At 38.6% G+C, this 14952-nt stretch overlaps 1 protein-coding gene across 3 annotated transcripts in view; it reads right to left on the reverse strand.

Annotated features, from left to right (window-relative positions):
* pomgnt1 (protein O-linked mannose N-acetylglucosaminyltransferase 1 (beta 1,2-)) overlaps positions 1-14952 on the reverse strand; it is a 305595-nt gene that overhangs the window by 289044 nt on the left and 1599 nt on the right. For all 3 annotated transcript variants that reach the window (XM_077533431.1, XM_077533432.1, XM_077533433.1), the window contains exons 3-4: positions 9008-9110; positions 8815-8930 (exon numbers count right to left, since the gene is read on the reverse strand). In XM_077533431.1, the coding sequence (XP_077389557.1) occupies positions 8815-8930; positions 9008-9110 (219 nt within the window). The remainder of the gene's footprint in view (positions 1-8814; positions 8931-9007; positions 9111-14952) is intronic.

Here is a 14952-nt window from a genome sequence, read left to right on the forward strand (position 1 = left end):
CCACAGCGCCCCACCGGTCCCCAGCCCCCATCCCCCCACGACCCCCCCGCACCCCACCCAAACCCGCCATCCACCACGACCCAGGCCCCACCACCCCCGACCCCCAAACCCCCGAACACACCCCGACCCCCAGCACCCAACCCCCCACCCACCCATACCTCCACCCCCCCCCCCCCCCAAACAAGCCGCCCCCCCCCCGACGGCCACCACCCCCGCCCGACCACAGGGGACGGCGTCAAGAAAGTTGACTAATTAGCATGCAGTAACACCAAGTGTTGATGCTTAGTGCCCACTAGAAATAGATCTTAAGGAGTTATTGAGTATAGTGTCGTATAGTGTGGTATGCTCGAGCCCACTAGCAGCAACTAGGTTCCTGACTATATAAAAATAAAAACAATCAGATACAAAATACCAAATACAGAAGCAGCGAAAACAGAAGTTGTAACGATGTGGTGGCTCTCGTTAACAGGCAGAATCTTGGCAGGATTAAGTTGCCAAATTGAGATTAAAATATTCTATGTACATAGACCATATTTGTTTAAATCTTGATACTTGATTTTTATTTAAGGCAGTGATTTTTTCCATTGAGATATAATTTATTAGTAAGTTTAACCAGTGGTCGATATTTAGAGATTGTTTATTTTTCCAATTGACAAGGATTATTTTTTTAGCAATAGTAAGGGCTATAAATATAGATTGAGATTGTTTACATGGTAGCTCAGTTATTGTTAAGTCACCTAGTAAACACAATCTTGGAGATAAAGGAAGCCTACAGTTTAATATATCAGCGAGCTTTTCCAGGATTTTAGTCCAGAAATGCAGCACTGGAGTACATGACCATAAAGCATGAAGATAAGTATCGGCAGTGTTTTGTGAGCACTGGAGACAAATGTCGGAGTCAGAGAGTCCCATTTTTTTCATCATATATTGTGTAATATATGTTCTATGAAGTATCTTATATTGGATAAGTTGCAAATTTGTCTGTTTGGTCATTTTAAATAAATTTTCACAGATTTGGGTCCAAAAGTCTGGTTCCGGAACTATAGACAAGTCTTTTTCCCATTTTAAAGTCGGTAAATACGTTTTATTTGTGTATAAAAATAACTTATATATTTTTGATATTTTCTTTATTGTTGTTGGAGAAAGCTTTATAATATCTTTAGCTAAGACAGGCAGTTGGAGCGTATCCTGAAGTGTTGGGATTTGTTTCTTAACCATATTTTTAACTTGCAGATAATGTAAGAAATTTCCCTTTTTTATTTCATATTTCTGGACCAAGTTTGTATACGATATAAACTTATTATCTGAGAAAAGATGATGAAGGTGTGTAATTCCTTTCTGCTCCCATAGGCTTAAATGGAACGACTGATTATTAAGTTGAAAGTCGGGGTTATGCCAAATGGGAGAGAGCCCACAGGGCGCCAATTGGGAGTTTGTAATTTCTAATGCCTTCCACCAGGCAGTCAGGGTGGCGGCTATCATTGGGTTTTTAAAACAATTATGTCGTCTTATTGATTTTGTAATAAAGAGTAAATCTAACAGTCTAAGATTATTACAATCCTTCTGCTCCAATTCCAACCAACAGTTAGTATCTCTGTTGGGTTGTGTCCATAGCACAAGATATTGTAGTTGATTAGCTAAATAATAGTACATAAAGTTTGGTGCCTCTAAACCTCCTTTAGATTTACTTTCCTGAAGAGTAGATAGACTAATTTTGGCTTTTTTTTTATTCCAATAGAATTTTATGATAGCAGAGTCCAGCGATTGGAACCAGTTAGACGTAGGTTTAAATGGAATCATTGAAAATAAATAATTAATCTTTGGTAAAACTTTCATTTTTATAGTAGCTATCCGTCCTATTAAAGAGATCGGAAGATTATTCCAGCGCTCCAGGTCACTACGGATACTATCCAATAATGGTGAAAAATTTAAAGAAGTTAATTCAGTTAACTTAGGTGAAATTTTAACACCTAAGTATTTTAAATTACCTGTAGGAAAGGAGTAGTGTGGATCCTGACTTGTAGGATTCCATGAATTTTCTGTAATAGGTAATAATGTTGATTTTGTCCAGTTAATAGAGTAATCTGATAAGTGAGAGAATTTAGTTATTAATTTAAATGCTTCCCCTAGCGAGATAGCAGGTTCTTCTAAATAGAGTAATATATCATCGGCATATAGATTAATTTTATGTTCTATTGTCCCGGAGTGGATTCCTTGGATCCGTCCATCCTGACGTATAGCTAATGCAAGCGGCTCAATAAATATAGCAAATAATAAAGGAGAAATTGGGCACCCTTGCTTGTTCCCCTTTGTAAAGTAAAACTCTGTGATGTAATCCCATTAGTAGCAACTGTAGCTTTAGGAGAATCATATAATATTGAGACCCATTGAATGAATGACTCCCCGAAGCCGAATTTATTTAAGACAGCAAAGAGGAAGGACCAGTTAACTTTATCGAATGCTTTTTCTGCATCCAGCGAAATAACAACTGCCTTTTTATCATACCGCTGTGACATACTAATCAAGTTAAAGAGTCTCCTAATATTATTAGTAGAATGACGACCTTTAATAAAACCTGTTTGATCACTATGAATAATTGTCGAGATTACCGTCTCTAATCGAGATGCCAAGGCCTTAGCGATAATTTTAATATCGGTATTAATTAGTGATATCGGTCGGTAACTTGACGGGAGGGTAGGGTCTTTTTCTGACTTTAATAAAAGTTTAATTGCTGCTATATTCATATCTTGACGTATATCACCTTTACTTTTAATTTCAGTTACTACTCTTAGAAATAATGGAGCAAACATTAACCATAAATGTTTAAAAAATATAGCCGGAAAGCCGTCTGGACCAGGTGCTCTGCCATTAGGCATACTGTCTAAAGCATGATACAACTCATCTATAGTAAGCGGGGTATCGAGAATATCTTTATGTTCAATAGATAACTGAGGTATATTTAAGCTGTTTAGGAATTCCTCAATATATTCAGGGTTAGGTCTATTAATTTCTGTGTATAGATTTCGATAATAGTTATAAAAAATATGGTTAATTTCTTCTGGTGATTGTGTGCATTCACCATTTATATCTTTAATAACCGTTATAAGAGATTTTTCCCGATTCCGTTGAAGTTGATTTGCCAGGAATTTACCTGATTTATTATTATGTTCAAAATTATTATATCTCAACTGTTGTATTATAAACTCTGTCTTTTTAGATAACATGTTATCTAACTGTATTTTTATATTCTGTAGTTCTATCCATATTTGATTATTTGGGTTTAATACATATTCATCCGTTAGTTTAATTTTGTCTTCCAGGTATTTTTCTAATTTTTGATCCTGTTTCTTTTTATAAGTTGAATATGATATAATTTTCCCTCTAATTACCGCTTTCCCTGCTTCCCAGAGAAGAGATGGAGATATATTTGGAGAGTCATTTATTTCCAAAAAATCTGCCCACTCCCTTCTAATAATTTTATCAAACTCTACGTCTTTCAGTAATGAGATGTTAAAACGCCATATCGGGGGAGGTTTAAAGGTAGAGTCAATTTGTAGAGTGAGGGAGACTGGTGCATGATCACTTATAATTATAGAATGTATTTTTATAGCAGTTTTATCAACAATAGAATTATTTGTAAGGAAAAAATCAATTCTTGAGAATGATCGGTGCACAGCAGAGAAGAAAGTAAATTCCTTCTTAGTTGGGTTTTGAAGTCTCCAGCCATCGCTGAGGCCAAAATCCTCCATATATTCATCTATTACTTTAGCGGATCGTAATCGCCTTGTATATATCGTATTATTAGAACGATCTATTAACGGGTTCAAGACCGTGTTAAAATCACCTCCAATAATAATAGTAGAATTTGTTGCTAAATCGAGTAACCGAGAAAAAAATTCATGGAAAAAATCAGGGTCATCATTATTTGGGGCATATAAATTACCAATTGTATATACTTTATTAAATATAGTTACCTGGATAATAATATATCGGCCCTCTAAATCTGTTACTATATTATTTAGAGTAAAGAATAAATTCTTATGTATAAGTATAGAGACACCTCTTTGTCTACTATTATAGGAGGCAGAGTAAACTTGACTAAAATTTTTATCTATAAATAATTTTTCTTCTGATTTTTGTAAGTGGGTTTCTTGTAGGAGACAAATATCTGCCTTAAATTTTGAGAGATGGTCTAAAATTTTTATTCTTTTTGCCTGGGAGCGAGCGCCACACACATTCCAGGAGACCAGAACTAATTTCTGCATACAAGCAATATAGACTCAGTCTTATGTATACATCTATATAAGCTGCTTATTAATATTAACATATTGTAGGATAGCAAAAGAGTAATTAGGCAATTTATATAATTTATATAAAGAGAGAGATAGCAAGTAGATAAGTATAATAGTGAAGAAACGTGGGGGGAAGTGAGTGTGAAGGAAATCTGTGGGGGATTCAACATAACAATACACCAGTAAATGGTGACCTAAGCGAGATTATTATTATTATTATTAATTTATTTTTTTAAGAATATATTTTTATATTATTATTATTATTATTATTATTATTACTATATAGCCTATGCATAATATAAATTCATATTCTATTTCGTAACCCATTATCCATAGATATACATATACATACATATACATATATATACACATATACATACACATACATATACATATACATATACATACGTCAAATAATCACACAATGCTCGGCTCTACCAAATGTCAGTTAGAACAGCCAAGGGGTCGAGGTTGGGTTTCGGAATAGCTGGCCGTCGATATATAATTTATCAACGACCATCGAAGTCCGTTTACCCTCCTGTCTATTTTGTTTCATTATAGGAAACAGTACTTTTCGCCGCTCGTTTATCTCTCTTGGGAATTGATCATTCATCCCGAAAGATGTCCCTTTGAGCTCCCGTCCTTTACTTTTTACCAATTCTTTATGTTTAAAATGTTCGAACTTAGCAATAATAGGACGGGGCTTATTGCCCTTACGAGCTCCGAGCCGGTGTACACGGTGAAAAGAGATATTATTTACCGTCTCCTGTGGGATCTTTAGCGATGATGTCATGAATTTTTTTATCTCACCCTCTGGATTATCTGGAGAATTTTCGGATATACCTGAGAATATTAGATTTTCCCGCATACTACGGGATTGAACATCTAAGACCGTTTCCTTTAGCATTTTATTTTCCTTTTTAATCGTCTCCAACTCGGCTGTGACAGCGACGAGAGAGGAGCGTAGCTCGGAGTTATCGCATTGGAGATCGCTTACCTGTTGGCTAACGAATTCCAAACTTGCCTTTAATTCTTTGACGTCCTCGCGGATAAGACAGAGGACGTCAAGTTTTTTATTTATGGAATCCAGCATACTCACCGATACGTCGGCGGTTGCTAAATCGTCCGTGTCTGTTGACGAGTCATTTTTCCTTTTTTTTTTCGAAGGATTATCCCGACTAGCCGCCAGATCATCCATCGCGCAGCTATAAAAATAATCGTCAATAAAACGTTCGAGGTCGTCCACACTGGATAATATTTCCGATCTTTCTTAGAAAAGAAAAAAATCGAATTTATCTAATCATTAAATTCGGGTTTAATTAGAAATATAAAGCTAATTCTATTTTAGCAGCAGAGCGCCGCCATGTTAGATTTTCCCAGTCTCGCTACCGGTCACGCGATAGTCACAGCATCTCGCGATGGGAAATGTAGTGTAGAAATGTAGAGAATTCACTTACATTATACTCACTGTAGTGTATAGCCCCCCGGATGCTAATGCTAAAGTAGCTATGAAAGAACTTTATGCCGCTATTAGCAAACACCAAGCCAAACATCCCGAGGGTGCTTTCATTGTTGCTGGTGACTTTAACCACTGCAATTTGAAGACAGTCCTCCCCAGATTCCATCAACATGTCTCCTGCCATACTAGAGGGGACAAGATCTTGGATCATGTTTACTCCAATTTGGCTGGAGCATATAAAGCAACACCCCTCCCCCACATCGGGCAATCAGATCATCTCTCCCTGTTCCTCACACCTCGGTATTCACCACTCATCCAACGTGTGAAACCAATTGTAAGGACAATAAAGGTATGGCCAGTTGGGACAGATGCTGTGCTCCAAGACCGATTTAAAAACACAGACTGGAATGTGTTCACCAACGTAGATTTGAATCAGTACGCCTCGTCTGTACTGAACCACATCTCCACCACTATAGACAGCGTCACCACCCAGAAACAGATTACTATGTACCCTCATCAGAAGCCTTGGATGAATAGGAATGTCCGACTCTTGCTGAAAGCTCGCAACAGCGCCTTCAGGTCAGGGGATGCACAGGCCTATAGCACAGCCAGGGCTGATCTGAAGAGGGGCAACAAGAAGGCCAAACGCCACTATAAGGAGAAGGTAGAAGAGCACTTCTCCAACTCCAATCCCCGTCGCATGTGGCAAGGATTACAGACGATCACAGATTACAAGACCACCAGACCTTCCCCCGCTTCCTCTGATATCTCATTTCTCAATGAGCTCAACAACTTTTATGCTCGTTTTGAGAGGAAGAACTTAACAACTGCAAACAAGGCAGATGTGACTCCGGACCACCAACCATTGACTCTCTCCTCCAACGATGTAGGAGAGATGTTGAGCAAGATTACAGTATACAAGGCTGCGGGTCCTGACGGCATTCCTGGACGAGTTCTTAGAGTGTGTTCTGGTGAGCTGGCAGGTGTACTTACAGACATATTCAACCTGTCCTTGGCTCATGCTGTGGTACCAACCTGCTTTAAATCAACCTCCATCGTACCAATACCCAAAAACTCCATCCCATCAAGCCTCAGTGACTACCGTCCGGTAGCCCTCACTCCGATCATTGCAAAGTGCTTTGAGCGGCTGGTCTTGGTACACCTCAGATCTTGTCTTCCCCCCACCTTGGATCCCCACCAATTTGCCTATCGGCAGAACAGGAGCACAGAGGATGCCGTCTCCATAGCGCTGCACTCTGTTCTCTCACATTTGGATAATAAAAACACCTACGCTAGAATGCTGTTCATAGACTTTAGTTCTGCATTCAATACAGTCAGCCCCTCAAAACTCATTGCAAAACTTATGGATCTAGGCATCAGTCCCCTCATGTGCAACTGGTTACTGGATTTCCTGACTAGCCGGCCTCAACATGTCCGACTAGATAATTATTGTTCATCTACCATCACTATAAATACCGGCGTGCCACAAGGCTGTGTGTTGAGTCCCTTCCTTTACTCTCTTTACACCCACGACTGCAGACCTTTCAGTGGTTCCAATACCATTATTAAGTTTGCAGATGACACCACGGTGATTGGCCTCATCAAAGACAACGATGAGGCAGCCTACAGGGAGGAGGTGGATCATCTGGCTGAGTGGTGCGACTCCAACGACTTGCTGCTCAACACTGAGAAGACCAAGGAGCTAATTGTGGACTTCAGGAGGAATGCAGCCCCACATACACCCATCCACATTAAAGGGATGGTGGTGGAGCGTGTGAACAACTTCAAGTTCCTGGGAGTCCACATCTCTGAGGATCTCACATGGACAACTGGCTGCTCCAAGCTGGTTAAAAAGGCTCACCATCGGCTCTTCTTCCTCAGGGCTCTGAGAAAGAACCATCTGTCCTCACATATTCTGGTAAACTTCTACCGCTGCACTATTGAGAGTATTTTGACCAATTGCATCACAGTTTGGTATGGAAACTGCTCAGCTATGGACCGGAAGGCTTTGCAGAGGGTGGTGAAAGCCGCCCAGCGCATCTCCGGTGCACCACTCACCTCTATTGAGGACATCTATATGAGGCGGTGCCTGAAGAGGGCGAAGAAAATCATGAAAGACTCCAGTCATCCAGCACACGGACACTTTACCCTCATGCCCTCTGGAAGGCGTTACAGGAGCCTCCGGACTAAGACCACTAGATATCAGAATAGCTACTTCCCTACTGTTGTTAGACTCCTGAACACTGTCTCCTGATCATAATTGCACTACTGTAAATAAATATCATACTGTAGAGATAGTCATATACAATTATTTAGCTGTTTATCAATATTATATACATATTTATATCCTGCCATAATGTGTATATACTAACCGATCTTATTTTTAAAATATAAAATTTATTCTTGCTAAAGAACTTCTGGATGGATGCAAACTGTATTTCGTTGTTCTGAACTTGTGACAGTGCAATGACAATAAAGTTGAATTCTATTCTATTCTATTCTATTCTATATATATATATATATATATATACACTTTTGCAAAAAATACCAATCAGGGCAACTCATTGCCTAAAAAAAAATAAAAAATAAATAAAAAAAGACGCTGATTTTTGCAGATCTTAACAATCACCAAAACCCATTGAGCTTGACACACTCATCACACCTGGCAAAAAAAAAAAAAAAAAAATCCACATTGTTTATAATGCCATTTTCAAAGAAATTCTGCTTCCAATGTGCCAGTACCCCAACGTGCAAGTACCCCAACGTGGCCCAGGCTGCAAGGGCCCTTTATAGCTGCTCGCAGCTCTAGTTTTATTTTGTTTCTATAACGTGTGGCAGTCAAAGAGTTTTAAAGGTATAATTGTACATGAAATATAACGAACATATCAAATTTATTATAGGCAAAATGTTAATGTTTGACTGCCAAAAATGGCTAAATAAGTTAAGTATACCTTTAACATACTGTCAACTGTTGGTAAAACTATAAAAACGAAGTGCTGTTATTTAGTGTAAATATGGAATGAATGTTGTTCATTACTCTATTCATTGTGATTTTTAACTCACAGTGGTGCCATCAACTGCCACATAGACTTTGGACCGGCTTGAGTACACCTCAATGTCAAGAACCTTGCGCCCATTTGCCTGTCTGCGAGGAGTCTCCATGTTGGGCATCACATCCTCTAAAAGAAAAACATTCAAAAGTTACACCATAACCATAGTGTATTATTGTATAACACACAATTCAGATGTGAAATACCATATTCTTGAGCTGCTGCTTCTTCATTAGCAACTCTTCTTGTGTCCAAGATGAGTTTAATATTGACTAAGACAGTTATTAGTAGAAACAGTACGGCTCCAACCTGTGGAATAAAAATAGAACATACTGAAAAATCATCAATGAGTTCTTAAATATTTGAAGATATCATTTTAATTATGATTATCTCAATCTCATTATGTTAAAAAATACGAAACAAAAAAAAACAAAACTGCGCTACTGCGCTATGAGATGTGATGAAATGTGAAGAATGTCTCAAAATGTCACAAAAATGTCATTTTGAAATGTCTTGTGTTATTTCTGTCATCATTTCTTCAATCTAGAAAAGTGGTAGTATTAGGATCATACAGTCCACAAAAATATAAATGCAACACTTTTGTTTTTACTCCCATTTTTCATGAATTGAAAAGACTGGTTTTCTGAATCCACAGACCCCCAAGTTACTTTTAAGGGTTTTTTGTTTGTTTGTTTTAATTGGGATTAATCTTTTTAATAAAGATTGAGATTTTAAAAAGAATATGCAAAATTTGGAACCATAGCTGGTGTAAAGTTAACTTGAAATGAGGTGTGATGGCATCCCTTCCCATTTCTTGGAGTATTTCTCTGAACACGTAAAAGTTTGGCTGTGAATTGTTGAACTGTCCTTTAAAGACAATTTTGTTTCTGCTGTTTGTTTATAGTCCAATGAAGGTTGAATTGAATGCTTTTCCTATTGTTTATTGTTAATGTTGTCTGTCTTTGCCAATATTAATAATCACTTCGGGTACTCGCTCTTATTGTGAAACTGAAACGGTGACACTTCCGGTTTCGAGCTCAGCGCAACATCAACTTATGATTGCTCCGCGGTAAAGTGCGGATGAGAAACGCCGTCTACACTCTAAACAAACATTTAGGGGGAACAAGCCATGGCTGCTTCTAACAAGATGCCTACAAACAAGGAAATAAATACAATAGCACTTACGACGCACACTGCTGGACAACGCGGTGCACACGCTAGCGCCAGACTTCCTACTGTTGCTGCTGGCAAAGACTGATTCTGTTTAAATGGCCTCACGCACGAGCGTGAGGTTAAGTTATGTCACGTGAACTCACTTTCCAATGAAAAGAGGATACAAATGATGCAAATTAGTAATTATCTCCATTACGCGGTGCGGCAGAAGGGAGGGGGGGAGCGTAGCTTGCTACCTTTATGAAGTAAAACAAACGTTTGCTTGCTCTAAAAACAAATTAAAACATCGCACGTCTCGCGATGTGGCTATCGCTAGGGCTGGGTTCAAAATATCGATATCATATCGATACGCCTTTTCATATCCCAATATCGAGACATGAAACCATGTATCGATATATCGATACCCCCCCCTCCCGAAGCCAGCTCGGATAGGCTCCAGCATCCCCGTGACCTTGTGAGGAAAAGCGGTTACGAAAATTGCTGGATGGATGGGTGGATGGATGGATGGATGTCACAACAATGTGAATGTCGTGAGTGTCAGTTTTTTTTTGGTCACTATTTACAGCCTGTACTGTGGTTATAATTCATTTAAATTATTATTTGTTTTTATAAGGCCATGTTAAATAAAACAGATTATTAGTGTAACTGCAATGGATTCAATTCTTAATGTACATATTCATATTTTTACTAATGCATTAAATTAGAGTAAGAAGTTTCTCCTATTTGCAGCATTGGTAATTTTGACTGTCTAAAATAGCTACTGTGTGAATTCCTCAACTGAATCGAAAATTGTTGTGAATCGAATCGGGCCCTTGTGAATCGAATCGATTCTGTAAATCTGAATCGATACCCAGCCCTAGCTATCGCGCATGCACACATCGCGATGGCGATGTTCAAACGATATTTCGTGCAGGCCTAGTAACGACCAATCAGGGCTCACCTGTTTTCAGAGTTTGGCCATGTCGGGTTTGCAAGACGAGCTGTGATTTGTCCTTACCTGAGCAACTATGGGTCTTGCATCTTAATTTCATATTCCACAAACACAACATTTAACAGAATACCGTGTTTAGTAGGGGTGAAACAAAAAACGATTTGAACCGGAAATCTGGTTTTGAGTTTAATGATGCGAGTGGGGGTCTAAAAATAACTAGGGGTGGGAATCTCTGGCATAAAGCCGATTCGATGCGTATCTAGATACATGGGTTACGATTCGATACAAAAAACGATATATGTAAAGGCAGAACGGTTCGATACGATTCGGTTCAGTTTGGAAGCGATACGATTCGATTCGATATCCGGTTCGATATTTCAAATAATGCATACAGTATAGTTAAATTTGTTAACGTAGACAAATATTAAGAACCCAATCCTATGGAATAACATTCTCACAGTGTTTTCAAATATGTAAAAGAGCAGTTATCACTGAGCAATGTTTCTTTGTGGTACTGAAGGAAATAACAAAATGTCAAATGTATTTATTTTTAGACAGAGGCAAAAAAAAATATGTTCTGAGTTACATCACTGTTGGAACGGATCAAAAACCAAAATAGATTCAGAATAAACAATGGAAACAAAGTCTATCATTTCAACCTGAGCGTAGCCTAGTGTTTTGAACACAATAGGTATTAGTTACTGTAGGTAACAGAAGTGCGACATTTCAGCCTGACTATAATGTATTTTTTTTCAACAATAGGTATTAGAGGTAGGTAATAAATGTGCAACATTGCAGCCTGAGTAAATTTGAGTGCTTTTTTGTGATGCAAGGTTGATGGTGTGTGCAAAGCACATGAGGTGAGGGCTCATCTCTGCTTCCTCCCCAGCTAATACCATATTGCTGGCATTGTCGGTAATTAGGGCTGGATGCTTATCAACAAGGTTCCAATCAGTGCATGCCTGTTTCAGAAGAGCACCTATATTTTTCCCAGTGTGAGATCCTTTGAACACCCTAGTTTGTAATACATGACACTTTAATTGCCAATCTGAGTTGATGTGGTGGGCTGTAATCGTTATATATGACTCCGTTGCACATGACGTCCACGCATCGGTTGTTAATGCCACTCGCTCTGCTCTCGCCAGTTCTTCTTCCACTTGGCTCTTCACTTGCGCATACAAAGCTGGTATACATGTGTTGCTGAAATGCTTTCGGGTTGGTAATGTATATCTCGGCTCTAGGGTATGCAGCAAATCCTGAAATCCATCACACTCAACTACACTGTAAGGACATAATCCCTTAGCAATGAAACGGGTTATTGCATTCGTGATTTCCTTAGCTCGTGTCGAATTGTAGCCGAGTTTCCCGAAATACCTCTGGATACTACCCGTTACTTGCGGTGCATCGTTAGAATGCTGCTGTTTGTTCCTTGATTTTAGCTCACCATACTCGTCACGGTGCTTCCTTGTCGCATGGTTGTCCAGATTAGTTGTTGATCCAGTGTACTTCAGCGCTGCTCGGCACAATTTGCAAATGGCATAGCTTTTATCAAGTTTTCCGCCTCTTTTGTAAAATCCAAAAATGCTCCATACATTAGATGTTTGTTTCCCCGATGCGTTGAAAATCGTTCTCTCTGAATCCGTAGTTAAATTGGCGCTCGCACCGGCAATAGCCGCAGTACTCGTATCCATATTGCTTATTGTTGGTTTTCAAACACGTTGCTAACTTGTAACAGAGCTATTACTGCGCACGCGCGAGTCGCCTTCTTCTTCGTTGTCGCCGTTGATTCTGTCAGGGGGGGGGGGGGGGAGTCTCCTTCTCCGTGTCTTCTTCCTCAACTCCCACCTTCACCTCCACCGCTACTCTGCATGGCAACCGATTTCTAGCTTCGCGATAGCCGGTTCAGAGCATGACAATCGGTGCATCTACTAGTTCCTGGCGGATTTTGGATCGATACAGTAGTGTGCTGTCGATACGGTCATGTTGTTCGCATTTACGAACCGATATCCGGTTGAATCGGTTTTTTGTCCCACCCCTAAAAATAACTTGAACCAGCAGATGGCCCGGTCAAGACGTTATAAATCGGTTTGATGTTGCTGATACACCTGCTCAAAACTTTCTTATTAAACAACCAAAATAGTCCAGTTGCGATCTAGTCAATGCCATGAGAATGAAATGTTCTGGATGAATGAGCATATCGTTCACAAGCGAGCTGTTGAAACTGTTTTTCCTTGACTTTAAGTCACGCGAGACTTCGCCCAGGAGACTGTTTGTGCGTGGCTGAAAAAAAAAAAAAGTCACGCGAGACTTGTCACAGTTATGTGACATCAGCCCAGCGGTGAGTTTGAGACGGAAGTTGAATGGAGATGCGAACAAGATTCACAACGTGCTCTGGTATGGAAGTAGTATAGAAGTATGGAAGAGATGTTTATTTTATATGAACAATGGAATGTTGGATAAAAGTGTCGCCATGTACAAAGACTGTGAACCATGAGTACGGCAAATGTATGTTAGGGGTGTGCTCAAAAAATCTATACGGCAATATATCATTGCGTGCCTCATTACAATACATGTATCGATACGCAGGTGTCAGAATCGATATTGCTCGTTAACTTTAAATAGCCTGTTAACGTTTGCCTTTGCAGCTTGCATTGTACCTAAAAAATAAAAACCAGCAACGTCTTTGAAGTTAATTGCCTTCAATTAATGCAAAAATAGCACACCAGTGATTGGACACTGTGTATTGCTAAGAAAAATTAAAGCAGAGGAAGAATATCAACATTTATTTACTTATAAACTTAACATGGCACATGTGTCTTAATGTACCAATTTTCCTATATTTTGTTTAAAAAACAAAATAGAAATGTGTTACATGAAAAAAAATGCTGTTTTTATTTCCCCAAATATTTCAAAACACACACATTTTAGAGCTGTAATTTTAATACTTTGATATTTTTACTCATATCGGCTCATGCCTATTAATACATTTTCCCGGTGTGTCTGTGAAAACGGCTCCTTGCTCTGCAGTGCGTACACATTTAAACCAGGCATGCCGCTTGGTGGTAAACCAGAAGAGCTACTAACAAAAACATTTTTGTCATCCAGCATAATATTATTTTAATAATAATCAATAATAATAATTATTATAAAATTCAAGTAAATGAATGTGAAATATCGGGATACGTATCGCTCTGAAGATCAAGTATTGGGATACATATGTATTGCGATACGTATCGAATCGTGACCCCTGTATCGTGATACGTATCGTATCGTGAGGTGGGCGCAATACCCAGCCCTAATGTACGTACACCTAACCCAAAACCTATTATTATTATTATTATTATTATTATTATTATTTATTTATTTTTATTTTTTTTTTAAAGTGTAGGGAGTTTCCAGTGTAATTTTTTTATAAAGTGGAATTTAAATAAATACATAAATAAAAATTTCCCTGCATCTCACTGAGTGACAAATGCATGTGAATGTAAGCTAATTTAGGGTTTTCGTCAGGGTTCGTAAAAAGGTTTCAAAAAATCTTCGCAAACAGTTAAAATTTTCCTAATATGTTCCAAATGGTTTTGTGAAAAGTAAAAACTGTCTGAACATCTTACAAATCCTGATGAAAACCCTCAATTTTGCCACGTTCGCAAGCATTCACCACTCAGTGAGATACCAGCTTTATCGGCCTTCAGATTCGTAAAAAAAGGTCAATGCCCATATTTGTCAGTGACAAATATCTGTAACGATAATCAGCTCGGCCGATAATCTTCCATCCCACCTGTCATTTTGTCACTCAAGGCTTAAAGCCTTTTAAACAATGCCTGCAAGCTTTAAAGTGTACAGTTACACATACATGGCATGGCTCAGACTTTGTTTGAGTGACGGAAAAAAAAAAACTTTATGCTTCTCTATTCAAAGCTTCTTATATTAAATGTAAACTATTAAGGGTCTCGCTTAATATTTACTCAATACCAAGCATAGTGAAATTTGATTAATAATATTGTACTATTGCTTGTAATCTGTTGCCTCATTTTAACTGAGTAGATC

This window comes from Festucalex cinctus, chromosome 10 (genome assembly GCF_051991245.1).
Source record: "Festucalex cinctus isolate MCC-2025b chromosome 10, RoL_Fcin_1.0, whole genome shotgun sequence".
Classification (NCBI taxonomy): domain Eukaryota; kingdom Metazoa; phylum Chordata; class Actinopteri; order Syngnathiformes; family Syngnathidae; genus Festucalex; species Festucalex cinctus.